General features: G+C 41.6%; 1 protein-coding gene across 1 annotated transcript in view; it reads left to right on the top strand.

Moving 5' to 3' along the window:
• LOC142467649 (uncharacterized) overlaps positions 1-23,125 on the top strand; it is a 47,929-nt gene extending 24,804 nt beyond the window's left edge. Inside the window, exon 4 of the mRNA XM_075573593.1 lies at positions 22,662-23,125. Within this exon, the coding sequence (XP_075429708.1) occupies positions 22,662-23,125 (464 nt within the window). The remainder of the gene's footprint in view (positions 1-22,661) is intronic.
• The last annotated feature ends 4,607 nt before the right edge of the window (positions 23,126-27,732 follow it).

Below are 27,732 nucleotides of genomic sequence, written 5' to 3'. Positions count from 1 at the left end.
TTTATATATACGACCAATGCTCTACTGTAGGAGTCCGTTCCCTGTGTCCCTGTTTTATATATATAGCTGTATGTTTTACATAGGAAAAAATGCCGTGACTGGCTGTTAGTGAAAAATTTGGTACTACTGGGGGTTGTTGTGAAACACCTCCTAAGTAAAACAGGTTATGGGGCTAATGGTCTGTGTTGTACATGTACGTCCATAGAGGGCTGTATGTTATGACGGTGTTTGTGGATTAGAGTGATGATTGCTGAAATAGCAAGTACACTGTACACTGGAGAGGGTGAGTTTCCTACAGAGTATACTTGTCAAATGTATCAAAATAGGGCTGTGAAGGTTCTGATGCGTAGTTCACAGGTTGAGTTGAGTGTGCAGTCAAAGATAAAGCCTTGCTGCTGTTTGTGTTCTACCATCTTTGTATTGTCACCCGTGATGCAATGTTTATGGGTGTCACGTATGTGCCAAGGAAATAGTATACAGTTTCAGTTTTCGAGTTACACGAACTGCGCATGCGTCACGAGCAGGGCTGTTTGTTGCCGTAGGATTTTTTGTATGAGCTCAGACCGCGCATGCGTCAGGACAAGATTGTATCGCTACAGCTCTGTGTACTCTGCGTGTGATGTGAGGTGAGTAAGCAGACAGGCGCTGTGATATATTAGGATCTCAAAAGACTGTGATTGAATTATAGTTGCCTAAATTGAGATTCCCCCTGTGCACACTTTTAAGCAAAATATATGGCCCGTACTAATTCTATTGATGGAAGCCACGCACGCGTTGCACGGTATGCTGATGTTACCCGTGTAGCTTAATCACAAAGCAGTACATGTATTCTTGTTAAAACGGAGTTTTGTGCTGTATTGTGCATGCTTCAAAGGGCAGTGTGGAAGTAGTGTTAGCGCTATTAGAGCGCTTTCCGCGTTTATTCAGGTCGTAGTGTACCATTCAAACTGAGTTTCTAAGTGACCGCATATACTTCCCATGGATACTGACACAATCGTGTACTGCTCAAAAGAAGTACTGCCCTGTGGCAGTACTGACACCTCTTTAAATCATATAGGTAGTACTGTTTGAAAAGAGCTATGCTCTATCGGAGCATCACTCTGATCCGCAAACACCATCATAACATACAGCCCTCTATGGACGTACATGTACAACACAGACCATTAGCCCCATAACCTGTTTTACTTAGGAGGTGTTTCACAACAACCCCCAGTAGTGCCAAATTTTTCACTAACAGCCAGTCACGGCATTTTTTCCTATGTAAAACATACAGCTATATATATAAAACAGGGACACAGGGAACGGACTCCTACAGTGGAGCATTGGTCGTATATATAAATAATATAACCTGCCCAAACAAGGGACCAGGTGGAACTATCTCAATCGGAAAATCGATCACATAGGATCCATATCTGTCCATCTGTACATACCGAGGATACGAGAGCTTCATACAAGAACACAGGAAAAAAGAAAAAAGTAAAAAAGACATAATTTTCTATATCTTAAAGAATAGTACATAGGAGCTAAAGGAGACGCATGGTAGAGACCAAATAGACGTTAGCTGTCTATTTTTTACTAGAGTATATAGATATACACTATATACTGTTTTAATTACACGTGTGACATATTAGAATAAAATAAAAATAAAATAAACTTCACATACTATATTCACCTCTGACCGTATATACTATAAAGGTCTGCAGTGCGCCTGCAAAAAGGGACTCTTTAGTGTATCTTCTTTGATACATATCTTTAGTTAAATTTTATTAATAAAGAATTTATTTTACTAACACAAGACCTGCACAACTCCAGTCATCGAGGGCCGCAAACAGGCCCGGTTTTCAGGATATCCTGAAAAATGGGCCTGTTTGCGGCCCTCGAGGACAGGAGTTGTGCAGGCCTGACTGACTGTACTATACACCATCCTACTGTAAATGTTTTGACTTTCTGTACATAAATGTTTTTTCTAGCAGTACACCATACACCTGTAAATGTTTTGAATTGCTGTACACTTTAAATGTTGTTAAATTGTATTTGTAAATAAATGTTTTTGTACTTACTCTACCAATAAAAGAAAATGTTGATTTGTTTTAAATGTTTCCATTGTCTCCAATATACTGTAACAAAATACAGTATTTCTAGAACATACAGTACAGTACTGTACAGGCATACTGTACAGTACTATACTGTATACTGTAGGCATGCTCAGTACATCACAAGAGTACATGCTGTACGGGTATAGAATACACATATATAATGGAATACATGTAGAGTAAATGCATAATTTTTATTTTTCTGATTTATTATACAGTAAATATATATAAAAAAGTATTGTATACGGTCTGAAAACAACAGCATACTGTTTCAGGTTTTCTATGAAGCTCTCAGTTACAGTATGCTATCCTAATCAATAACAACGGCCACTAAACTGTTGACTCCGGTACGTGTTTTTTTTTAAATCCGATTCAGCAATGTGCAGGCATTGTTACACAAAGCGATATTATCCATCGAAATCCCTCCATTTGCCGTTTTCCGCATGAGATGACAAAGTTTTCTTTTCTGAGGAAAAACAAAAGTACAAGTTTTACTGTAACGGTCAGTCTGTCCCCAAAACAAGTTCCCACAGTCAGTCCCACTAATAATTTTCTCGGGGGCATCTCCTGTTCACATGCGCATGCGCCTACTGTCGATGTGATGACACGCGTATGCGTTTCAAGAAGGTTCCAATGCGCATGCGCCTAGCTTTCCACCAATTGTTCAGTATCTACTGTAAAAGCTGCTCAGCCAATGATATTGCTTACAGGAGAATCGCTTGATTGTGCATTGATATTGGTATTTCAAAAACAGACTAAAATACTGCAACATTACTCACCATAGACGTTGCCAATCAGCTGGCGCCGAGCTACTGTCAGTCCCGTATTCTTGATTATACACGTAGTTGACAGGTGACAGCGGGATTACTACACCTGTAGTCAACTGATGAGGCTGGAAATCGCTTTGGTACATGCAAGCTTGCTGGAATCTGTATGCGAAATCCGGCTCAGGCTACAGGTATCCGGGCAGGGACAGACAGCAAGGGTTGCCGGTCACCAGGTTTTCACTGACGGTCGGACCATTATTGGAAGCCGGTGCTGGCGCTGGCACATTGCTTGCCTGCGACTGATGATTCTTAGTTGGTTTTAACATGACCTTTCGCCTTTTGAAGTCTCCATAATCAAAGATACGGGAAAAATCTGGTGCTATACACCAATACCCTCCTTTAAGACCGTGTGCGTGATCAATATGAAAAAAACACGGATTGATACATAACTTTTTCCTTATTGCACGTTTCCACACATGAGCATCTGGTGAAAATTTGTAAAAGTCATAGTTTTCGATAAAATACTGATAACTGTGACCAACTGTTGCCATCTTATCATCTGTTGCATTACTCGCGGCTCATATTAAATAAGCGTACGTTCTGTTGGGTTTTTGGAACACGGACTGCAGTTGTGCACTCATGTCGGGACTCTCAGGACAATAAAACAAGACCAGACACTGTGCATTTATTTTTTAATATGAAACGCCTAAATAGATACAATGTTGTACAATTTAATCAGTACCAAAGTCAATTCACAAAGGACCACAGTGGTATTTTTTATACACCTGCAAGTCGACACATTACTGAAGCACATGCGCATTGCAATTCATGAATATCTGCCACCTAGCGGATACGTGAAGAATTGCAACCAATTAAATCCGAATCATTATCAACAAACACATCAATAAACACATCAACCGTGGGTGACGCCGGCATGAATGCAACATGAATCCCCTCACTCCCCTGCTATATATGGGGGATTTTAATTATCCAGACATACACTGGCGACACACTTTATTCGAGCTCGGCTAGTCCCACGAATTCGGGTATACCCGGGTGTATTGAGGTTTGTGACTGTTTTCTGCCCGAGTGCATTGAGGTATTTTCCAGGCAGGGATTGAAGCATTTTATTCCCGCTGGCTGCAATACTGCACAGTATAAATATATATACTGCATTACAATTCATGAATTTATGCCATCTGGTAGACACGCGAAGCATTGCAGCCTATTAAATCCTAATCATTATCATTTAACAGATCAGCCGCCCGTCAGCCAGGCATGAACCCAGGCTGGGAAGGCAAACGCAACGGGGCTTGTCAGAGGTGAGGAGCGGCGCATTCCAGGTATTTGCCAGGTACATACTGGGTATTTGCTCGAATAAAGTGTGTCGGTGCAGTAGACTGGGGCAATGAGATTAGCATTACAACAAAACGAAACAGGTTTTTGGGGGTGCTTAAAGACAATTATATGACCCAAATTATTGAGGAACCAACCAGGAGAGGGGCAGTTCTGGATTTGGTCATATCAAACAATATAGACGTAATAACAAATATTCAAGTCCTGGAACATTTGTGTAAGAGTGATCATAACATGGTCTCATTTGAAATAAATGATCAAAAAACACATTACTTGTATTCAACAAAGACTTTAAACTTTAGAAAGGCAGATTTTAATAAACTGAGGTCTAATCTAGTAGTAATACAATGGGATGATATTTTTGCAAGGAAAAATGTAGAAGATAAATGGGCACAAAAATTGCAAAAGGGCAATCAAATTAGCAAAAATGGATAATGAAAAAAGGATTGCAATAGAAAGTAACGTCAACCCAAAAAAGTTCTTTAAGTACCTTGATAACAAAAAAATGTGAAAAGAAAATATAGGATCCTTTCAGTGTGAGATGGGTAGGCAGATTATTAGAGATAAGGAAAAATCAGAGGTATTAAACAAATTCTTTGCCTCTGTGTTTACCAGGGAAGAATCAAGTTCAATAGTAGTGCTGCTGGAGGAAGCCACAACCTACTGTACATATTAATGAACAATTGGTTAACTGAGGAAGAAGTTCATAAGCGACTTGAAAAAATTAAAGTAAATAAGGCAACTGGCCCCGATGGCATACATCCAAGAGTTCTCAAGGAGTTAAGCTCAGTAATAGCAAAACCATTATATTTAATATTCAAGGACTCCAATTCCACAGGCTCAGTACCACAAGATTGGCGTAAAGCAGATGTGGTGCCTATATTTAAAAAGGGAGCTCGATCTCAACCGGGAAATTACAGACCTGTAAGCCTGACTTCTATAGTAGGGAAACTTCTTGAAGGTTTAATACGGGATAATATTCAGGAATACCTAATGGAAAACAAAATTATTAGTAATAGTCAGCATGGATTTATGAAGCATAGATCTTGCCAAACTAACCTTATTTGTTTCTTTGAGGAGGTAAGTAGGAATTTAGACCAGGGTAATGCAGTTGATGTGGTCTACTTAGATTTTGCAAAGGCTTTTGATACGGTTTCACACAAGAGGTTGGTGTACAGAATAAAGAAAATTGGACTTAGTAATAATATATGCACATGGATTGAAAACTGGTTAAAGGACAGACAACAGAGGGTTGTCATAAATGGAACTTTTTCAGGTTGGGCTAAAGTCGTGAGTGGAGTACCTCAGGGATCGGTACTGGGACCCCTGTTTTTTAACTTGTTTATTAATGACCTTGAGGTTGGGCTCGAGAGCAAAGTCTACATCTTTGCTGATGATACTAAATTGTGTAAGGTAATAGAATCAGAACAGGATGTAATTTCTCTTCAGAAGGACTTGGAGAGACTGGAAACGTGGGCAGGTAAATGGCAGATGAGGTTTAATACAGATAAATGTAAGGTTATGCATTTGGGATGCAAGAATGAAAAGGCGACTTACAAATTAAATGGAGATATATTGGTGGAATCCTTGATGGAGAAGGATTTAGGAGTGCTTGTAGATAGCAGGCTTAGCAATAGTGCCCAATGTCATGCAGTAGCTGCAAAGGCAAACAAGATCTTATCTTGCATCAAACGGGCAATGGATGGAAGGGAAGTAAACATAATTATGCCTCTTTACAAAGCATTAGTAAGACCACACCATGAATATGGAGTACAATTTTGGGCACCAATCCTAAGAAAAGACATTATGGAACTAGAGAGAGTGCAGAGAAGAGCCACCAAATTAATAAAGGGGATGGGCGTTCTAAATTATGAGGAGAGGCTAGCTAAATTACATTTATTTACATTAGAAAAGAGGCGTCTAAGAGGGATATGATAACTATATACAAATATATTCAGGGACAATACAAGGAGCTTTCAAAAGAATTATTCATCCCACGGGCAGTACAAAGGACTCAGAGCCATCCCTTAAGGTTGGAGGAAAGGAAATTTCACCAGCAACAAAGGAAAGTGTTCTTTACAGTAAGGGCAGTTAAAATGTGGAATTCATTACTCATGAGACTGTGATGGCAGATACAATAGATTTGTTCTAAAAAAGGTTCGGACATCTTTTTAGATGGGAAAGGTATACAGGGATATACCAAGTAAGTATACATGGGAAGGATGTTGATCCAGGGATTAATCCAATTGCCAATTCTTGGAGTCAGGAAGGAATTAATTTTTCCCCTGAATAGGGTTTTTTGTTTGCCTTCCTCTGGATCAATAAGTAAGTATAGATATAGGAAAAAGTATCTGTTGTCTAAATTTAGCATAGGTTGAACTTGATGGACCTACGTCTTTTTTCAACCTCATCTACAATGTAACTATATAAATATATATATATATTGTGACAAACGGCTTACTCCGGGGCTACGCCGTCTGTCCGAGACTGTTAGAACACGGTCTTTTAGGGTAGGTTAAATGATGAGGTGTCACGTGCTGTTCCTTTAAACAGGCTATGCCTGGTTTATTCAGTCCCAGGCACTGAGACTGCCACAGTGCATACAACAGAAACACAAGCAAAGCAAAAACCTGCTCACCTGACTCAGGGTTGAAGTGGCTTTTCCACTTCCAACAACAAAATAAGTAACTTTGCAGTTTTAGACAAAAAAGAACAGAATGATTTAACCTGTTTGGGGAGAGGCTTTTCCCATCCCTGCTTCCAGCACACTTCCTGCCTCCAGGCTTTTGGGGGAGAGGGAACAGGAACCAGGAAATCAGTCTTAAATACCTGATTTCTAATTAGCAGGACAGGTGACAGAAATCAGGCAGCAGACAAACTATGGTTTGGATACCTCATCCCTCAGTTCCAGCACTTGCCAAACTGTGGGATGGAGTGCATGTATTATGAGGCTGCACTTCCAGCCTAAACAGAATAGAAACTGTTCAGTGTCCTGGGAGCCCTACAGTATTTATGAATTTATTACCATCCCCTGGTTTCTGTCACATATCCTCCCCCCAGCTCAGACCTCGAGGGTTGAGCAACCATGGATATTAGGGAGTGCATCCATGACAACCCGTCAGCATTGCCATGTTTGTGCCCTGACCTGTGTTCCACAGAAAATTTAAAGGGTTGTAGGCTTAGGAACCACCTGGTCACTCTAGCTTTCTTCTCTCTGCTTTGACACATCCAGGTGAGGGGTGCATGATCTGTGACCAACCCAAATTTTCTCCCCAAGAGATAGTATTTGAGCGTCTCTACAGCCCACTTTATTGCGAGACACTCTTTCTCGACTATGGAGTAATTTTTCTCCTGGGGATTTAGTTTCCTACTTAATAAAGGATGGGGTGCTCCTCACCTTGAGACTCCTGGGAGAGTACAGCCCCCAGCCCTATCTCAGATGCGTCGGTTTGGACTAAAATCTCTTTAGAGAAGTCAGGTGTGACCAACACTGGTTGGGCACAGAGAGCTTCTTTCAGGCTTCTAAAGGCCTGTTCGGTTTTGGGGGACCACTTTACCATTAGCAGCAATCTTGCTTTTGTGAGGTTGGTTAGTGGGGTTGCCTTGGTTGCAAAATTGGGAATAAACATTCTATAGTAACCAATTAATCCCAAAAAGGTCCTTACTTTTTTTTTTGTAACTGGCCTTGGCCAATGTTGTATCGTCTCTACTTTGAGAGTTTGGGGTTTGAGTAAACCTCTGCCAATAGAATACCCCAGATACTTGGCCTGCTACAGACTGATAGTGCATTTATTGGGGTTAGCAGCTAGTCCAGCAGACCGAACTGCGTCAAGCACAGCTTGGACCTTTGGAATGTGGGATTGCCAATCTTCACTATGGATTACCACATCATCCAGGTAGGCGGCAGCTTACCGTACCGAGTATGTGGTTTTAAAATTTTATCTATCATTCTTTGGAATGTGGCGGGAGCTCCATGTAAGCCATAAGGCAGCACCCTATACTGAAAGAGGCCTTCTGGGGTTGAGAAGGCTGTCTTTTCTTTTGCCCTTTCTGTGAGGGGAACCTGCCAGTACCCTTTTGTTAGGTCTAGGGTCATGAGATATTGGCTTTGCCCAGTCTCTCTACCAGTTCATCAACCCTGGGCATAGGATAAGTATCAAATTTTGACACAGCATTTAGTTTACGGTAGTCATTGCAAAACCTTGTTGTACCGTCTGGCTTTGGGACTAAAACTATAGGGCTGTTCCACCCACTTTGGGATTCCTCAATTACGCCTAGTTTTAGCATTTTTTTAACCTCTAAACTTATAGCCTCTCTTTTGGCCTCTGGGATTCGGTACGGTTTAAGGTTAACTCGGACCCCCGGTTCAGAGACTAGGTCATGATGTTGATGGAACAGGATAAAGTTGAATAAAAATGGAGTAAAAAATGGAATAAAGCACAGTATTAATGCATAATGTCCACATGTGCAGGGGATGGGAGGGGGGGAGGAGGGGTGAGGGTGGAGGGTACGGTGGGAGGGATGAGAGTGGAATTCCACTAAATACAATCAATGAAACATAGACATATAGTTTCAATGACTCACACGGGCTTGTGTGAGACTTCGCCCTCAACGCAGACTGTAATTTGGTAAATGCAGACTCCTATGATGGAGTCACAATAAACATAAAACTCACACGGCCTAATGTGAGTTCTTGCCCTCAGAGGGTGATGTCAGCCTGTATAGGTGATGTGGAATCGTCACAGCAAAATATCTCCCAATAGGTGTGGTGTGTGAGTGGCGCCTCTCCCCGTTGCCCAAAGACCAAAAATGTGTGCAAAACCAGGGTTAGCAATATAACAAGTCTTTATTGGTAACAGGTAAAATATGGACATAGACAAGCATGAACGTTATAAAAACATAAACGTTATAAAACAAGGTAGACAAGATGAATAAACAGAAAGCACACTCACACTGAATTGCAACTCTTGTTGCCCAGCATCAGCCGCGCGGCTTGATCCTGCAAGATCTCCTCCTCCGTCCGAGGACACGGGGTTCCCTTCTTCAAGGTCAAGCAGCAGCCAAAAAAAACACCAAAAGGGCCAGTATATATTTTTATACTCTTTTACACCACAACATAATTTTTCACATTTTTTAATATTTTAATACAGTACAGGCGTTGTAACATTTTTTAGCCAAACATCCCTGGGAGCGCCCCAGTCCAAACATCCACTGAGCCATGTTCAATTACGCTAGTTCTACCTGGCTGTGTAGAGAATACATCTTTGTTTCTTCTCACTAAATTCTGGACCTCTCGTTTCTGATGAACGGACAGGGTTTCAGCTATGCTAACCTCTGGGTCAGTTTCTCGATTCTCTGACGGACCTGGGGGTACTAGGGTTAACAAGACCTCTCTATCTTTCCAGGGCTTAAGTAGGTTGACATGGTAAATTTGCTCAGGTTTCCTCCTACCTGGCTGTCTCACCTTATAATTTACTTCTCCCACTCTTTCCAAGACCTCATATGGCCCATGCCAGTTAGCAAGGAATTTACTCTCTACGGTGGGAACCAGAACTAGTACCCTATCGCCTGGCAAAAAAAATCTGATCCTAGCACCCTTATTATACGTATTCCTCTGTGCCTCTTGAGCTTTTTCCATGTGTTCCCTCACTATACTGTAGGTAGGACTGCAGCTATGCGGTCCTGCATCTGGGCAACATGCTCTATTACACTTCTGTAAGGGGTAACCTCGTGTTCCCAAGTCTCTTTGGCTATATCCAGTAAGCCCCTTGGGTGTCGGCCATACAATAGTTCAAATGGGGAGAAGCATGTGGATGATTGGGGAACTTCCTTAATGGCAAATAACAGGTATGGTAACAAACAATCCCAGTTTTTCCCATACTTATCGACCGCCCGGCGTAACATGCTCTTTAAGGTTTTATTGAACCGTTCCACTAAACCATCTGTTTGTGGATGATAGACTGAGGTTCTGAGATGCTTGATTTTTAAGGAGTTTACATAACTCTTTTGTTACTTGGGACATAAATGGTGTTCCCTGGTCAGTTAAGATCTCTTTAGGAATTCCGACCCGGGTAAACAGAACTATTAACTCTTTATGCTATGTTTTTAAACCAGGTGCTACGTAGGGGAACTGCCTCCGGATATCGAGTGGCATAATCTAATATTACCAATATATGCTGATGTCCCCTAGCAGACTTTATTAGGGGTCCTACTAGATCCATAGCAATCCGGTCAAATGGTACATCTATTATGGGAAGGGGTACCAATGGGCTACGATACGCTTTGAACGGGGCAGTGATCTGACATTCTGGGCATGAGGAGCAATAATTTGTCATTTCTGCCAGAACCCCAGTCCAATAGAAGCTTCGGAGAACCTTTTCTTTTGTCTTTTCCACCCCTAGGTGTCCCCCCAATGGGTGACTATGTGTGAGGTGTAATACTACATTACGGAATGTCTGTGGTACCAACAATTGTTTAGTTATAATTGATTTTCTTTTATCAACCCGATATACTAGGTCATTCTCTACCTCGAAGTAGGGGTAGGCAAGTGACCTATCTAGTTGGCCAGGAGTACTATTCTGGTCCCGTATATTCCCCCTTGCTTCCGCTAATGTGGGGTCTTCCCACTGGGCCTTCTTAAAACTCCCAGGACTGACTTCTAGGTCAGTGAAGGTCTTATCCTGTTCTGGGGTGGTAAGTGCCTGTTCAACATCTTGATTTGGGGTATTCCCTACCAAGGTAGCCATGGGGAAGGGAATTTTACAGCACTCATCCTCTTTCCCCTTCTTATTTGGGCCCTCGTCAACCTCTATTTCTGAAAAAGGGAAAGGATTTGTTTCTTCTGTTACTTCGTTATGGTCCGCTATTGAACTCTGGGCGCTATTCTGAGAGGAGGACCACATTTTTAGAAAATGGGGAAAATCGTCCCTATTAACACATCATGTGCCAGTTTGGGTACTATACCCACTTTGAAATCTAAAGAACCAAACTCTGTTTCAATAAGAACATCAACAGTGGAATATTCGTGATTATCCCCATGTATACAACAAATTGCCACTCTTTGTGAAATGTTTACCTGTTTTTTCTCAATGGGCAACAGGTATTCGGACACTAGTGTGACCATACTCCCAGAGTCAAGAAGTGCCCGAACCCTCTTACCATTTACCTTTACAAATGCGCACAGATGGTTATTCAAGGGGTCCTCTGGGCTAGGGCCCATACATTGGGACCACAGCGAATAAGGTTCAACGCTGTTGCATTGCATTGGTTCAGCATTTAGTGGGCAGACTTTCGCGGTGTGGCCCCTCTCATAACAATTTACACATTTAGGTACATAGTCTGTATCCCACTTAGAGCCCTTTTTCGGCTCCCCATGTTGGCTGTTGGCCCTTAGTGTGCGAGCCACTGTTGCTGGTGCTGTGTAAAGGCGGTCATCGCTCTTCAGCCCCCCTTAACCCTGGTACCCTTTTACCGTCTCTGGAAGAGTCCTGGATTTGGGTAGTGGGGATGCTCCATGACTATGGGTTGAGGGTGCTCTTCTGCTGCATGGTACCTTTCTACGAGGGCCACCAGCTCGTCTGCATTGTGAGGGTTACTCTGACTGACCCAAGGGCGTAGAGCAGAGGGAAGTTTCCTCAACAACTGGTCCATGACCAACCGTTCCACGATGTGGCTTGCTGAGTTGATCTCGGGTTGTAGCCACTTCCGAGCGAGGTGGATGAGGTCATACATCTGACTTCGGGTGGCTTTATCCAACGTGAAGGACCATGCGTGGAACCTTTGGGCACGAACAGCCGTGGTTACGCCGATGCGGGCGAGGATCTCGAACTTCAATTTTGCATAGACGTTAGCTTCGGCTGGCTCTAGATCAAAGTAAGCCTTCTGGGGTTCGCTGCTTAAGAAGGGTGCGATTAGACTGGCCCACTCAGCTTCTGGCCATCCCTCTCTCTGTGCCGTGCGTTCAAACGTGAGAAGATAGGTTTCAACATCATCCGAGCGCCCCATCTTCTGAAGGTAGTGGCTTGCCCTGGTCATTTTCGGGACTCGGGCTGCCTCTGCCAGTGGAGTCTTAATGATAGTCCCTCTCAGGATCTCGAGTTCCTGCTGTAAGCCCTGGGCGAACCGTTGTTGCTCCTCTCTCAGCAAGCGGTTTGTCTCTTGCTGGTTTGCATTCACCTGTTGCTGGATTGCATTAATCTCTTGCTGGGCTATTAGCAGCTGTTGCTGGGTTGCATGCGCGTTTTGCAGAGCTGCATTCACCTCTTCCAGGGCTGCATTCATCTGTTGCTGGTTTGCATTAGTCTCTTGCTGGGCTATTAACAGCTGTTGCTGGGTTGCATTCGCCTTTTGCAGGGCTGCATTCGCCTGTTGCTGGTTTGCATTCGTCTGTTGCTGGATTTCATTCGCGTCTTTCTGGGCAGCGACATTTCGTACCAGCGCACTCACCACGTCTTCCATCCTGTTTGGAGAGAAAAAAACTTTTTTTTTCTTTTTAAAGTTCTTTAACCCGCAGACCTTTTAGTGTTCTGCCCGCATTCTCCACCATATGTGACAAACGGCTTACTCCGGGGCTCTGCCGCCTGTCTGTGACTGTTAGAACACGGTCTTTTAGGGTAGGTTAAATGACGAGGCGTCACATGCTGTTCCTTTAAACAGGCTATGCCTGGTTTATTCAGTCCCAGGCACTGAGACTGCCACAGTGCATACAACAGAAACACAAGCAAAACAAAAACCTGCTCACCTGAGCAATAACTTAACTTAGGTTTTCCCTGACTCAGGGTTGAAGTGGCTTTTCCACTTCCAACAACAAAATAAGAAACTTTGCAGTTTTAGACAAAAAAGAGCAGAATGATTTAACCTGTTTGGGGAGAGGCGTTTCCCCTCTCTGATTCCAGCACACTTCCTGCCTCCAGGCTCTTGGGGGAGAGGGAAGAGGAACCAGGAAATCAGTCTTAAATACCCGATTTCTAATTAGCAGGACAGGTGACAGAAATCAGGCAGCAGACAAACTCTGGGTTGGATCCCTCATCCCTCAGTTCCAGCACTTGCCAAACTGTGGGATGGAGTGCATGTATTATGAGGCTGCACATCCAGCCTAAACAGGATAGAAACTGTTCAGTATCCTGGGAGCCCTATATATGGAATTTATTACCATCCTCTGGTTTCTGTCACAATATATATATATATATATATATATATATATATATATATATATATATATATATATATATATATATATATATATATATATAATATAATATAATATAATATAGTATAGAATAGTATAGTATAGTACAGTATAGTATAGTATTGTTGTGGAGTCAGTGTAATATTAAGTCATGGGAATATGTACTCTGCCATTTCGCACGCTATACAGTATATGTAAAAAAAGAAATGTTAATGAAGCCATTATTCTAATGCTCCCTCCCCTCCATCCCCCTCTATCCCCCACTTCCCTCCATCCTCCACTGATTTCCACTTAGAATGGCTAATCCTGCATCTATAAAAGTTATATCACTGAATGTAAAGGGGCTGAAAACTAATAGAAAGAGTTTATTGGCTCCCCAAGAACTTAAACGATCAAGAGGGGACATAGTGTTCCTTCAAGAGACACATTTTGATGTCAATGATCCCCCAAATACATTCAGAAGTGTATTCCCGCAAGCATTTTATTTCTCATACAACAGTAAGAAGAGAGGGGTGGCGATTCTACTTGGACAGGGTGTCCCCTTCAGCCCGGAAAAGGTGGTTACCGACCCAGAGGGTAGATTTCTTTTAATATATGGTACACTCGCAGGTTCGTCCATTGCCCTACTCAACTTATACTCACCTCTTCTCCCCCCCCCCCCCACCAAACTTACTCGCTGATAGACTAGCTATTCGCCACACAAAATATTCAAAATATTCTCCTCACATTCGGATAAAGGGCCTATAACATGGTCAGACTATGCATAATTGACCTGACTCACCCTCCCCTTTCTAAAAATAACTTTTTTCCATTGGAAATGACTCACTACTGAACCATCCAGAAATAGAGACAAAAATTAGACAAGCCCTTAAAAAATATTTCATTCTCAACAAAGGCTCAGTCTCATCTTCGGCGATGCTCTGGAAAGCCATGAGGCCACGATCAGAGGAGACCTTGGGCTCTATGCAGTAAGCGCCGATAAGGCTTTTTTCGGCATTTTTTGCCTCCCGATTCTTTAAGCGCCGATAAGTGGAAATTATCGGCAAGTTTTGTTCCCGATAAAAACTTATCGGCAGCCAAGCCACTTATCGGGACTTTTTGAACTCGGTGGAATTCAGGTAGCCCCGATCAGCTTTTCGCTGCTGATCGGCACTCCAGAATGGAGAGTTTTTCGGCAATGCAGCTCGCCAACTAAAGTTGGCAACTTGGTGGAGGAGAAGCATCGGCAATGACGACACTTAGAAAAAATCAGCCCTTTTACCTGCCTGGGATTGATGCCGGGGGTCTCCGGAGCTGATACCCATTAATACCAGCACCGGAGGCCCCCGGCATGCATCCGAGGCAGGAAAAAGACATGTACAGGCCACTTCATTACCTTAGCGGCTAACCGTTAAGGCAATGAAGGGGTTAACCCACCGTGCCAGTTTTATTGTGGGTAGCAGGGGTGGGTGAAGGGGGTATTTGGCCCTTGTTGTTTGTTTAGGGCTTGCGGGGGGGTTGCGGGTACACTTAACCCCTTCACGGCCGTAGCAGTTAATACCGCTATGGTCATGAAGGGGTTAAGGCCTCCCGCTACCCACCCGCAAGCCCTAAATAACCACCGTTGGAGCTAATACCCCCTTCACCCACACCCGCTACCCACAATTAAAAATACTCACACACAGCAGCCCCACACGAAATAAATAAATAAATATCTCTAAATAAATAAATAAATGAATATAAATAAATAAATATATATATATTATATATATATATATTTATATATATACTGTCCCGGCACAGCTTATTCTAACAAAAGCCGCCGGTTGACCGGGGCTTACTCCGGCTGGCGCTGAAACTAGACCGGGCGCCAGCCGCATCTCCTCCGTGCACCCCCTCCACTCGCGTGCATTTTTGTGCCACCTTCCCGACCATCTGGCTGCTCCTGCTGTGCCCCTTCTGCTTCCCCGTACCCCCGCTTACCTCACTTCAAACTTCAGGTGTGTCGGGGAAGCCGGGCAGCCACTTACCTGCTGCCTCGCCTGACATCCTCGTGGCTCGCAGGGACGCCGGAGAGAGGCGCGCGAGTTCCTGCACAGTGCGCGCGCGCACCCGTTGTTCTTCCTCTTCTGCCCTAGGATCAGGGCGTGGGGCCGCGCACGCAGCCGCGGGCGCTGCTACACAGAGGCGCGGCCACACGGAGGCGCAACCGCCTCTTAAAGGTACATTGAACCAAACTCTCGCTGCTATTGAATGCAGCCAGATTGCTGCCCTTTATGCCTCATCTCCTGGGACTCATAAGGGACCTATCCCTGCTGCAGCTGGCTCCTTCTACACACCCCTTTATGGCTGCAATGCTATTGGACCCTCTCTCCTTTACTGCACCGACACACTTTATTCGAGCAAATACCCAGTATGTACCTGGCAGATACCTGGAATGCGCCGCTCCTCACCTCTGACAAGCCCCGTTGCGTTTGCCTTCCCAGCCTGGGTTCATGCCTGGCTGACAGGCGGCTGATCTGTTAAATGATAATGATTAGGATTTAATAGGCTGCAATGCTTCGCGTGTCTACCAGATGGCATAAATTCATGAATTGTAATGCAGTATATATATATATATACTGTGCAGTATTGCAGCCAGCGGGAATAAAATGCTTCAATCCCTGCTTGGAAAATACCTCAATGCACTCGGGCAGAAAACAGTCACAAACCTCAATACACCCGGGTATACCCGAATTCGTGGGACTAGCCGAGCTCGAATAAAGTGTGTCGCCAGTGTATATACCTGCCAAAATCACTGGTTCTTTGGCTGAGCATAGTTCCAGTTGTCTTTACCATTCTCTGCCTCCCTAGTTCTATTTTACAGACCTCCTCGTGTACCAAACCGGCTTCCGCTACGTCTTCCTATACCTCTGGCATCCCGAACTCGGCACACGGCAACTCGACTCTCCGCACCTCTGGCATCCCGATCCTGGCTTACGGTAAACGACAACGTCCCTCTCTCTAACCCTGGATTTGGCAAACGGCACTCTCTACCAACCGTACCTCTCCTGCCCCGATCCGGAATCCCCGACCAATCTACTTTCAAGACGTGCCCTCGTGGCTGTGGGTGGTGTTCCTACCTTCCCACCTCAGCACCGTGGTCCCGTCTCGTTTGTGGTGAGCACATCCTAACACTTACAGACCTACAGGGTACCAGCAGCTCATTTCAAACAGGTTCTGGAGGCCTGTTGGTGGGTCCCGCCAAGCGCCATGGCCCCCAGGTGGTCTCCTTGGGTCACCGTGGGCCACAATTGGGTCCCCATGGTAGGCCTGCGGATGTCTGGGAGCCCCGGGTCAGACCCACAGGTGTCTGCGGTGCCTCGGGTAGTTCCCACAGGGGTCTGGGGAACTCATGGGTGCTCACTACGGGTCCGCAGTGCCCCCACGGATGTGGGACCACCGCTTCATCGCCACACCTATGGGTCCACGGTGCCCCCACGGATGTGGGACCACTGCTTCATCCCCGCAGACTACGGGTCCGCGGTGCCCCCACAGATGTGAGGCCACTGCTTCATCCCCGCAGGTGTCACCCGTGGAACCACCAGCCTGATACCCGTGAGATACCCGAGGAGACCGCAGGTAGTCTCCAGAGGTCTCACTCAGACCCACGGAACAAACCCTGAATGTAAAAAAAATAAACCTGGCCTATACATTCAATACATACACCCCCCCCCCCAACACCTACAGTACAATAATGTGCAAAATAACTATTATCCAGATAGGGATAATAGATTATTTGCCCAGTATTAATCACATTAACTAGCATATTACAATAAATAAAGTACTACTGACCTCATCAATAAGAAGCCCCCATCGCCAGCAACATCCTGGTCTTTCGTTGCCCACAAAATACATAGCCAATACAAAGCCAATACATTGCAATTACATTCAGATATCAATTAACCCCTTAAACACCTTATCGGATAATTACCGCAAAGGTAATTAAAGGGTTAAGCCACACTGGCCCGATACCCACCCTTCACCCATGAATGTATACAGTAGCTTCATCATGCAACTATATATATATAAATATATATATATAATATAATAAATATATAATATATAATATATAAATATATATACACACACATGATGAACCAATATACAAATAAATGTAGAAGGGTTATCACAAACATGCTGTACTACAAATAACACTTCTCCATACAGACACGCTACAATAAAATCAATTTCCTTTAATAATCCTATCTGATCTTACAATCAAAATCCTCAAATGCCAAACAAAAACCTCAAATGACAATCAAAACATTGCATTTACATTGTATATATGATGCATACAATCTATGCACATATACATTCTGCAAATGAATGTTAACAATAACATTCAAAACAAAATACCAATACCTCCAAACAAGTATACTATTTTAAGCAATCCAGTAAACATACATCAATTAGCATTCATTAATGACATCCCTAAACAATTTAAATGCCATCCCTAACAATTAAACAAATAACTAATTCAAGCGTTCAACAGAACAAATTATCCTGTGAAAAAATATAAGTACCAACAAGAATACAATATAGAAAAGCAAGACTGACCCTGACCTAAACTACACCATACTATAGCAACAATTAATCCTATCTAATTTTAAAATACAATATACACACATTTAAGCATAGCAGCATAGCCAAATTAATGTAAAACACAGCAAATCAAGCTTTTAAAACAACATAATTTCTTACCCTGTATGTATATATCTCTCTAGACATGCATACATACATACAGTGTCAAGAAATGATAAAGCAAAGAATAAAAAATATACACATGTGAAAAGCCTTTAAAATAAAAATCAAGTTAAATAAAATACATTTCTTTAGTTCACTTACCATTACTTGACCCCACCGACTCCCGTTGAACAGTTTACTCACGACCCAATCCACCAGGCACAGGAACCCATAAAATAATAAACTATAAAAAAATAAACATTACACTAAAAATCCAAATCAATCCACGGGTCTTCTATTTGTAATCCATCTTCATCTGTATTCTTCTTTCTTCTATCTTCTTCCGGGGTCGTCTTCCCCTCTTCGGCCATGCCCTGGCCTTCTTCTTCTGTAGGAGGTCCTTCCTCCTCGGCGCCTGGCTTCAAAATGAGACGACATAGGCTTTTAAAGGCCTATGATGTCACATTTTCGTCATGGTTCTCACGGCCCAGATTGATCCGTGAAAACCATGTGTTTTGGCCGAGAAAAAAAAATGATGACGTCACTTAAAGGCAATGAAAGCACAGCCAATCAGAATGGCTTTGCTTCAATTGCCTTTAAGATGACATCATTAAAAGAAACATGGCTGGCTTCACATGGTACGGTAGCCAATCAGAGCGTGGGAAGTCTATCCCTACTCTGATTGGTTCTAGTACCATGTAACAGGCTTTCAATGACGTCATATCCTTTCTTCCCCAAGCCTCTGTCACATGGTCTACTAGAGCCAATCAGTGTTTGGATGGAGTTCCCATGCTCTGATTGGCTGCCGTACCATGTGAGGCCGGCCATGTTTCTTTTAATGACGTCATCTTAAAGGCAATTAAAGCAAAGCCATTCTGATTGGCTGTGCTTTCATTGCCTTTAAGTGACGTCATAATTTTTTTTTGCATTGGCCAAAACACATGGTTTTCACGGCCCAATCAGGGCCGTGGGAACCATGATGAAAATGTGACGTCATAGGCCTTTAAAAGCCTATGTCATCTCATTTTGAAGCCAGGCGCCGAGGAGGAAGGACCTCCTACAGAAGAAGAAGGCCAGGGCGTGGCCAAAGAGGGGAAGAAGACCCCGGAAAAGATAGAAGAAAGAAGAATACAGATGAAGATGGATTACAAATAGAAGACCCGTGGATTGATTTGGATTTTTAGTGTAATGTTTATTTTTTTATGGTTTATTATTTTATGGGTTCCTGTGCCTGGTGGATTGGTTCGTGAGTAAGCTGTTCAACGGGAGTCGGTGTGGTCAAGTAATGGTAAGTGAACTAAAGAAATTTATTTTATTTAACTTGATTTTTATTTTAAAGGCTTTTTACATGTGTATATTTTTTATTCTTTGCTTTATCATTTCTTGACACTGTATGTATGTATGTCTAGAGAGATATATACATACAGGGTAAGAAATTATGTTGTTTTAAAAGCTTGATTTGCTGTGTTTTACATTAATTTGGCTAGGCTGCTATGCTTAAATGTGTGTATAATGTATTTTAAAATTAGATAGAAGTAATTGTTGCTGTAGTATGGTGTAGTTTAGGTCAGGGTCAGCCTTGCTTTTCTATATTGTATTCTTGTTGGTACTTATATTTTTTCACAGGATTATTTGTTCTGTTGAACGCTTGAATTAGTTAATTGTTTAGTTTGTTAGGGATGCCAATTAAATTGTTTAGGGATGTCATTAATGAATGCTAATTGATGTATGTTTACTGGATTGCTTAAAATAGTATACTTGTTTGGAGGTATTGGTATTTTGTTTTGAATGTTATTGTTAACATTCATTTACAGAATTTATATGGTGCATAGATTGTATGCATCATATATACAATGTAAATGCAATGTTTTGATTGTCATTTGAGGTTTTTGATTGGCATTTGAGGATTTTGATTGTAAGATCAGATAGGATTATTAAAGGAAATTGATTTTATTTTAGTGTGTCTGTATGGAGAAGTGTTATTTGTAGTACAGCATGTTTTTGATAACCCTTCTACATTTATTTGTATATTGATAACCCGCGCGTGCTTGCGTAAATGCTGCAGCCTTAGTGAGAAGCAGGAGAGAGAAATACATGCGAGGCGGGAGAGTGAGATGGGGTGAGACAGAAGGGAGAGAAATACATTGGAAGGGTGGGGGAAAGGGAGGAGGCTCGTGAGGTGTGAAATGGGGGGGGGCGGGTAATAACGCCAACATGGGGGGGCTGCTTAAAATGTTTGTCCCGGGCCCCACAATTTCTGTTGGCGGCCCTGCTAACAGAAGCACTATAAACCTACCCGCTCTCCCCACTGGCTGGCTAATTAAGCATTTACAACCAATCCTGTTCGCGGTATTCGTGTCAGCTGTAAACTAATGTTAATGATATACATTCTTTTATACAATCGATTTAAAATACAGTTTATTAAAACACAAATAATAGACCTAAAGTAGACCTATAATAAAAGAAACAGAGATTAGTACAAATATCAACTTAAATTAATTCAATCTGAAAAAGAGAGGTTTATACAGTACTTGTATATAACAAACAGAGAGAATAGGGGAGTGTTGCACTAACTCATTCAGTATAGAGCCCACACATCTATATCTTCATTCAACCCTTTTGGAGACAGTGTCCAATTTATGAACCCAAAATGTCTCTTGGGTTGAAAAAGTTTTAACTCTATTGCCCCCGCCCCTACCTCCTATTACATGGGACATGTTGGATACCTTTAAATGTAAGTGAGGATGGATCCTTATGATTGTGCATCAAGAAGTGTTTGTAAACCATGTAAGTTCTAAATAAAATTTAAGTTGAAAGAAGTGACGGGATACACTATGTTTATCAAAACCACTCCTGATGTTCCTAATACAGACGATACAACAAGTATTCTAAGGCTTGCATTAAACTAGCCCGGTTACATGCGGGGTACATGCTGAGTGTAACCTGGTTAGTTTAAGGCATTTCTGCTTTGACTAATGACCCATCAGATTAACACAGCAGGGGTTCCTGGCAGTCCCATTCAGTTTGAATGGGACTGCCAGGGACCCCCGCTTTTAATCTGATGGGCCATTCGTCAATGCAGAATTGCCTTAAACTTGCCTTAAACATGACCCAGCATGTGCCCAGCATGTACCTGGGTTTTTTTGGCGATTGCCACTGGTTTGTGTTAGAATAACCGTCGGCACTACAGTATGTTCCTGAATGCGTATCTTCAGAATACGCTTGGTTCTGCCAATATATTGCAACCCACACAACAGCACATTCGAGTAAATATACAATAAAGACAGATGTGCATAATATGAAGTCTTCAATTAAGAAGACTTCCTTAGATGTTTTAGAAATTACTTGTTTCTTGTCCGGATGAAGGTATTTGCAAACAGAACATTTGCCTCTAGCATGATTACCTGAAGGTTTAACACCTAACCAAATTTTGTTTCCTATATTGTACTGTTCTTTGCTGATATCACTAGGGACCAGCGTATTTTTTAAATTCTTGGCTCTCCTATAAATAAATCTAGGTGTTTTGACAAGGTGAGTACCCAGAACAGAATCATTACACAAGATGTTCCAATGTTTCATAATGATATTTTCAAGACTTTTATGAACTGAGTTGTAATTTGTAATGAAAGCAACATCAATTTTATCATCAGTTATAGTGACTCCTTTCTTGTTTTTTGGAATAAACATGTTTTCTCTATCCAGGAGTCTCACTCTTTCAAGCTCTTTTTTGAGGCCATGCATAGGGTAGCCTCTTTTAATTAATCTCAGCAGAAGCTTATTGGCATGTTGGTCAAAAACCTCGATACTGCTGCAGTTTCTCCTTAATCTGGTAAATTGGCCACCTGGGATATTGCAAATCCAAGAGTTCTTATGATTACTTGTGGCTATCAGGAGATTGTTCATGTCTACTTCTTTAAAGAAAGTCTCAGTATTCACAATACCATCATTTGAAATGACCAGTTTAAGATCTAGAAATTCTACTGACTGTAGATCGGTGGTATGCGTAAAATTTAAATTGTGATCATTTGATTAAAAAAAGACATGAATTGGTTAATGGACTCAAGGTCACCATCCCACACAAACAGGGTATCATCTATATAGTGCCGCCAAACTATGATATTCTTACTGAATGGATTATTGGTCCAGATATGCTGATTTTCCCAATCTCCTACATACAGGTTTGCGAAGCTAGGGGCAAAACGTGTCCCCATTGCTGTCCTGCAAACCTGTATGTAGAAGTCCGAGAGGAACATAAAATTAGTGTCTCCCAAGATGAAGAGTCCTACTTTCGGTAAGGATAATATAAACTTTATAAAAGAATGGAACAGAATATTGGACGAATGTTCAATGGACCTTATGAGGTTAATTATATGTGAGAGGAGTCATACTATCAAGACTCTAGAAAAAGGTATTTTAAAAACAATTAAGGATCTTGAGCCAATAATCATTAATAATGATTGTTCAGAACTTGAACATGAGCTCAGGTTAAAATTTGAACATGAAGAGGAAGACATTTTGCAAATTAAACATAATTTTTTTAACGTGATAAATTAGATTATCATAATAACAAACAGAGAGATTGGGCCAAAACAGAAGAGAGAGGAAGAGTGGTGGGCAATACCTATGTCAGTTACAAAAGGGGAAATATGGGTTCTTCCCATTCAAGGTCAAGACGCCCAGATGATGGCAACTATAGACCTAATACACAATACCAAAATCATATGGAGAATCAAAGTAGAAATGATTCTTCTAAAAGAAACTCTCCTAATCATAGACATGAGAAACATTTCCGTAACCCTAACTACAAAGGTAAAAACTATATTCAGAATTATAGGTATGAAGAGAAATGCAAACCCAATCCAGATGTAAAAAGAAATATTGATATTTATTCAAATGCTAGGAGGGAATCAAGTTCCCACTCCCTTAGTCGTTCATCCCCTTCTTTTTTAGAATTAATCAAAACAAGACTGGCTCCGCAATCGGACAAAGGGGAGCAAGTATCGAGAACCTCCCAATGAACCCCTCAGGGCAAAAAGAAAAAAAGATCTCTGTCCGACGAGGAACGAGAGGGGGATCCAGAATTCAAGCGAAAAGGGCCTCATCAAGAAGGGGATCTTTAATCTCTCATCTGTCATTTTGACCACAGATCAAATGAATGTGTTAGATAGAGGTTTAACCTTTCCAGGTCCTGTGGGCCAAACTCTTTCCAATTGTTTAAAGACTTACATAAGTTTACACGCAATATGACACTTAAGAGGCATTTTCTAAAATGTGAGTCAAATTCCACTCCTGGTGTGGCCGATATTGCTGTACCGAATGTTCCTGATGTAGATAATGACACTGTTATTATTATTAAACACACTCTATTTAAAAGTCAATCCAAATTCTATCCCGCACAATCAAAGGGTCACCATATTGATACATTTTTCAATATGGTGAACAATGAGTTTACCGCTCTGACACGTGACTTTAAAATAGGAAAAATTAAACACAAACTTAACACTAAAGAAAATCTTGCTTTAAAAATGTTGAAGGATAATAGTAATTTAATTATTAGACAGGCAGACAAAGGAGGAGGCGGCGTCCTTCAAAATCGGAGTGACTATGAAAAAGAAGCTCATAGATTATTCGATGACGCTTCCTTCTATAAAAGATTTAGCACAGATCCGACAAAAGAATTTTTGGGTTTACTAAAAATACATTTGGATGATGCAGCCTCAAAATCTGTTATCTCATCGGTTGAATATACATTTTTGTATTCAGGTTTTCCAAAAATACCTGTGTTTTATCACCTGCCGAAAATGCATAAATTTATCAACCCCCCCGGTAGACCTATTGTTTCGGGGATACAATCACTGACTGCTAATTTGTCCCAATTCGTTGACTTCTTTCTTCAGCCCAATGTTGGAAAACTTCACTCTTATTTGAAAGATTTTACTGCAGTCCTTAGATTGTTTAAAAACTTTGAATGGAAAAGCACCAATAAGTGGTTAACTTGCGATATCCATGCGTTATACACCCACATCCCTCATTTGAAGGTTATAGAAGCCGTTCATCTGGTCCTCACAAATGATTTATCGCTACATAAACTAATTAAAAAATTCATTCTTGAGTGTATAAGTTTCATCTTGGGACACAATAATTTTATGTTGCTCTCGGACTTCTACATACAGGTTTGCGGTACAGCAATGGGGACACGTTTTGCCCCTAGCTTCACAAACCTGTATGTAGGAGATTGGGAAAATCAGCATATCTGGACCAATAATCCATTCAGTAAGAATATCATAGTTTGGCGGCGCTATATAGATGATATCCTGTGTGTGTGGGATGGTGACCTTGAGTCCATTAACCAGTTCATGTCTTTTTTTAATCAAAATGATCATAATTTAAATTTTATGCATACCACCGATCCACAGTCAGTAGAATTTCTAGATCTTAAACTGATCATTTCAAATGATGGTATTGTGACTACTGAGACTTTCTTTAAAGAAGTAGACATGAACAATCTCCTGATGGCCACGAGTAATCATAAGAACTCTTGGATTTGCAATATCCCAGGTGGCCAATTTACCAGATTAAGGAGAAACTGCAGCAGTATCGAGGTTTTTGACCAACAGGCCAATAAGCTCCTGCTTCGATTCATTGAAAGAGGCTACCCTATGCATGGCCTCAGAAAAGAGCTTGCAATAGTGAGACTCATGGATAGGGATAACATGTTTATTACAAAAAACAAGAAAGAAGTCACTGTAACTGATGATAATATTGATGTTGATTTCATTACAAATTACAACTCAGTTCATAAATGTATTGAAAATATCATTATGAAGCATTGGAACATCTTGATTCTGTTCTGGGTACTCACCTTGTCAAAACTCCTACATTTATCTATAGGAGAGCCAAGAATTTAAAAAATATGTTGGCCCCTAGTGATATCAGCAAAGAACAGTACAATATAGGAAACAAACGTTGGTTAGGTGTTAAACCTTCAGGTAATCATGCTTGTGGCAAATGTTCTGTTTGCAAATACCTTCATCCGGACAAGAAACAAGTAATTTCTAAAACATCTAAGGAAATCTTCTTAATTGAAGACTTCATATTATGCACATCTGTCTTTATTGTATACTTACTCGAATGTGCTTGTGGGTTGCAATATATTGGCAGAACCAAGCGTATTCTGAAGATACGCATTAAGGAACATATTAGGCACATCAGGAGTGATTATGATAAACATAGTGTATCCCGTCATTTCTTGATGCACCATAATAAGGATCCATCCTCACTTACATTTAAAGGTATCCAACATGTCCCATGTAATAGGAGGGGGGGGGGTCTATAGAGTTAAAAATTTGTCAACCTAAGAGACACTTTGGATTCATAAATTGGACACTGTCTCTAAAAGGGTTGAATGAAGATATAGATGTGTGAGCTCTATACTGAATGAGTTAGTGCAACACTCCCCTATTCTCTCTGTTTGTTATCTACAAGTATAAACCTCTCATTTTCAGATAGAATTAATTTAAGTTGATATTTGTACTAATCTCTGTTTCTTTTATTATAGGTCTACTTTAGGTCTGTTATTTGTGTTTTAATAAACTGTATTTTAAATCGATTTTATAAAAATATGTATCAGATATCCAAAATGTGAAGGGGGCAATTTTCAGGAACACCCCAAAAGGAAAAAACACAACAATAGTGTCATAAAATCACACAATAGTGGAACAGATAAGATCTTGGCTCGAGTGAATCTCCTACTTACAACAGGTAAGTGAAGAGTCAGCGTTTTAGCAGGAAAGCAAGATTGGAGGATATTCAGGAGCACTCTCACTCAGGGTTGCATTTATGTAAAACAGCAAGGAGAGACCATGGTATGGACCAATAGGCAAAGAATTTATATAGATAAAAACATATGAAAAGTACTCACAATATGTACATCAATTGTGGATACATAAAGGAATCTTTTGAGGCGGTGTGGTTCGCATCAGGAGGGGTGATAGTCTGGCCTTTCGGTTTGAAACTCCCTCGGTCCGATCGCGGTAACCGGCGTCTGATGTCACATCCGTCGAGGACGGACAGCTTCCGGTGGTGTGGACTTCAAGAACAGATGGCAAGACGGCACGAAAGACTCTTCACCTTTGTCTCTAAAACAGGAGCGGCTGCATGCGGTGTACAAGCTCAAAATATCACTGGATCCCGTAGCTCCAATAGGTGAGCGGGATCTACTGGGTTTGGGGTTTCTTATAGGTTCACATCTTTCTCTTCTTCTATCTTCCCTTTTTTTTCTTAAATCTCTTTCTCTCTTTTGTTCTCTCTCTCTTTGATAGTCTCTCTCTTTTTGTTGTTCTCTCTCTTTGTGTCTATGTTCTCTCTCTTTTTGATCTTCTTCTCTTCTATATTCTCTTTCTCTCTGTTGTTCTCTCTCTCTTTGTTGTTCTCTATCTCGCTGTTGTTCTCTCCCTCTCTGCTGCTCTCTCTCTCTCTCTCTCTTTGCTGTTCTCTCTCTCTGTTGCTCTCTTTCTCTGTCGCGCTCTCTCTACTCTTTGCAAAGAGAGAGAGAACATCAGAAAGAGGGAGAGCAAAGAGTAGAGAGAGAGCGAAAGAGAGAGAGAGCAACAGAGAGAGAGAGAACAGCAAAGAGAGAAAGAGAGCAGCAGAGAGAGAGAACAACAGAGAGAAAGAGAATATAGAAGAGAAAAAGATCAAAAAGAGAGAGAACATAGACACAAAGAGAGAGAACAACAAAAAGAGAGAGACTATCAAAGAGAGAGAGAACAAAAGAGAGAAAGAGATTTAAGAAAAGAAAAGGAAGATAGAAGAAGAGAAAGAGAAAGATGTGAACCTATAAGAAACCCCAAACCCAGTAGATCTCGCTCACCTATTGGAGCTACAGGATCCAGTGATATTTTGAGCTTGCACACCGCATGCAGCCGCTCCTGTTTTAGAGACAAAGGTGAAGAGTCTTTCGTGCCGTCTTGCCATCTGTTCCTGCCCTCCGCCCTACCGGACGCTGTCCGTCCTCGACAGATGTGACGTCAGACACCGGTTACCGCGATCGGACCGAGGGAGTTCCAAACCGAAAGGCCAGACTATCACCCCTCCTGATGCGAACCACACTGCCTCAAAAGATACCTTTATGTGTCCACAATTGATGTACATATTGTGAGTACATTTCATATATTTTTATCTATATAAATTCTTTGCCTATTGGTCCATACCATGGTCTCTCCTTGCTGTTTTACATGAATGCAACCCTGAGTGAGAGTGCTCCTGAATATCCTCCAATCCTGCTTTCCTGCTTAAACGCTGACTCTTCACTTACCTGTTGTAAGTAGGCGATTCACTCGAGCCAAGATCTTATCTGTTCCACTATTGTGTGATTTTATTACACTATTGTTGTGTTTTTTCCTTTTGGGGTGTTCCTGAAAATCGCTCCCTTCACATTTTGAATATCTGCTACTGCCTATGAGGGAAGTTGTACAAATTCCTTGTGAAGGTTGAGAATTTTCTTACTCACCTTACAAGTCACTGATTACTTTATCACTATACTGTGTTTTAGCGCCTTTGTAAATCACTTGGGTTTATAAAAATATGTATATCATTAGCATTAGTTTACAGCTGACACGATTGC

The sequence above is a fragment of the Ascaphus truei genome, chromosome 16 (genome assembly GCF_040206685.1).
Source record: "Ascaphus truei isolate aAscTru1 chromosome 16, aAscTru1.hap1, whole genome shotgun sequence".
Classification (NCBI taxonomy): Eukaryota; Metazoa; Chordata; class Amphibia; order Anura; family Ascaphidae; genus Ascaphus; species Ascaphus truei.
This window is presented reverse-complemented; position numbering and strand designations above follow the sequence as displayed.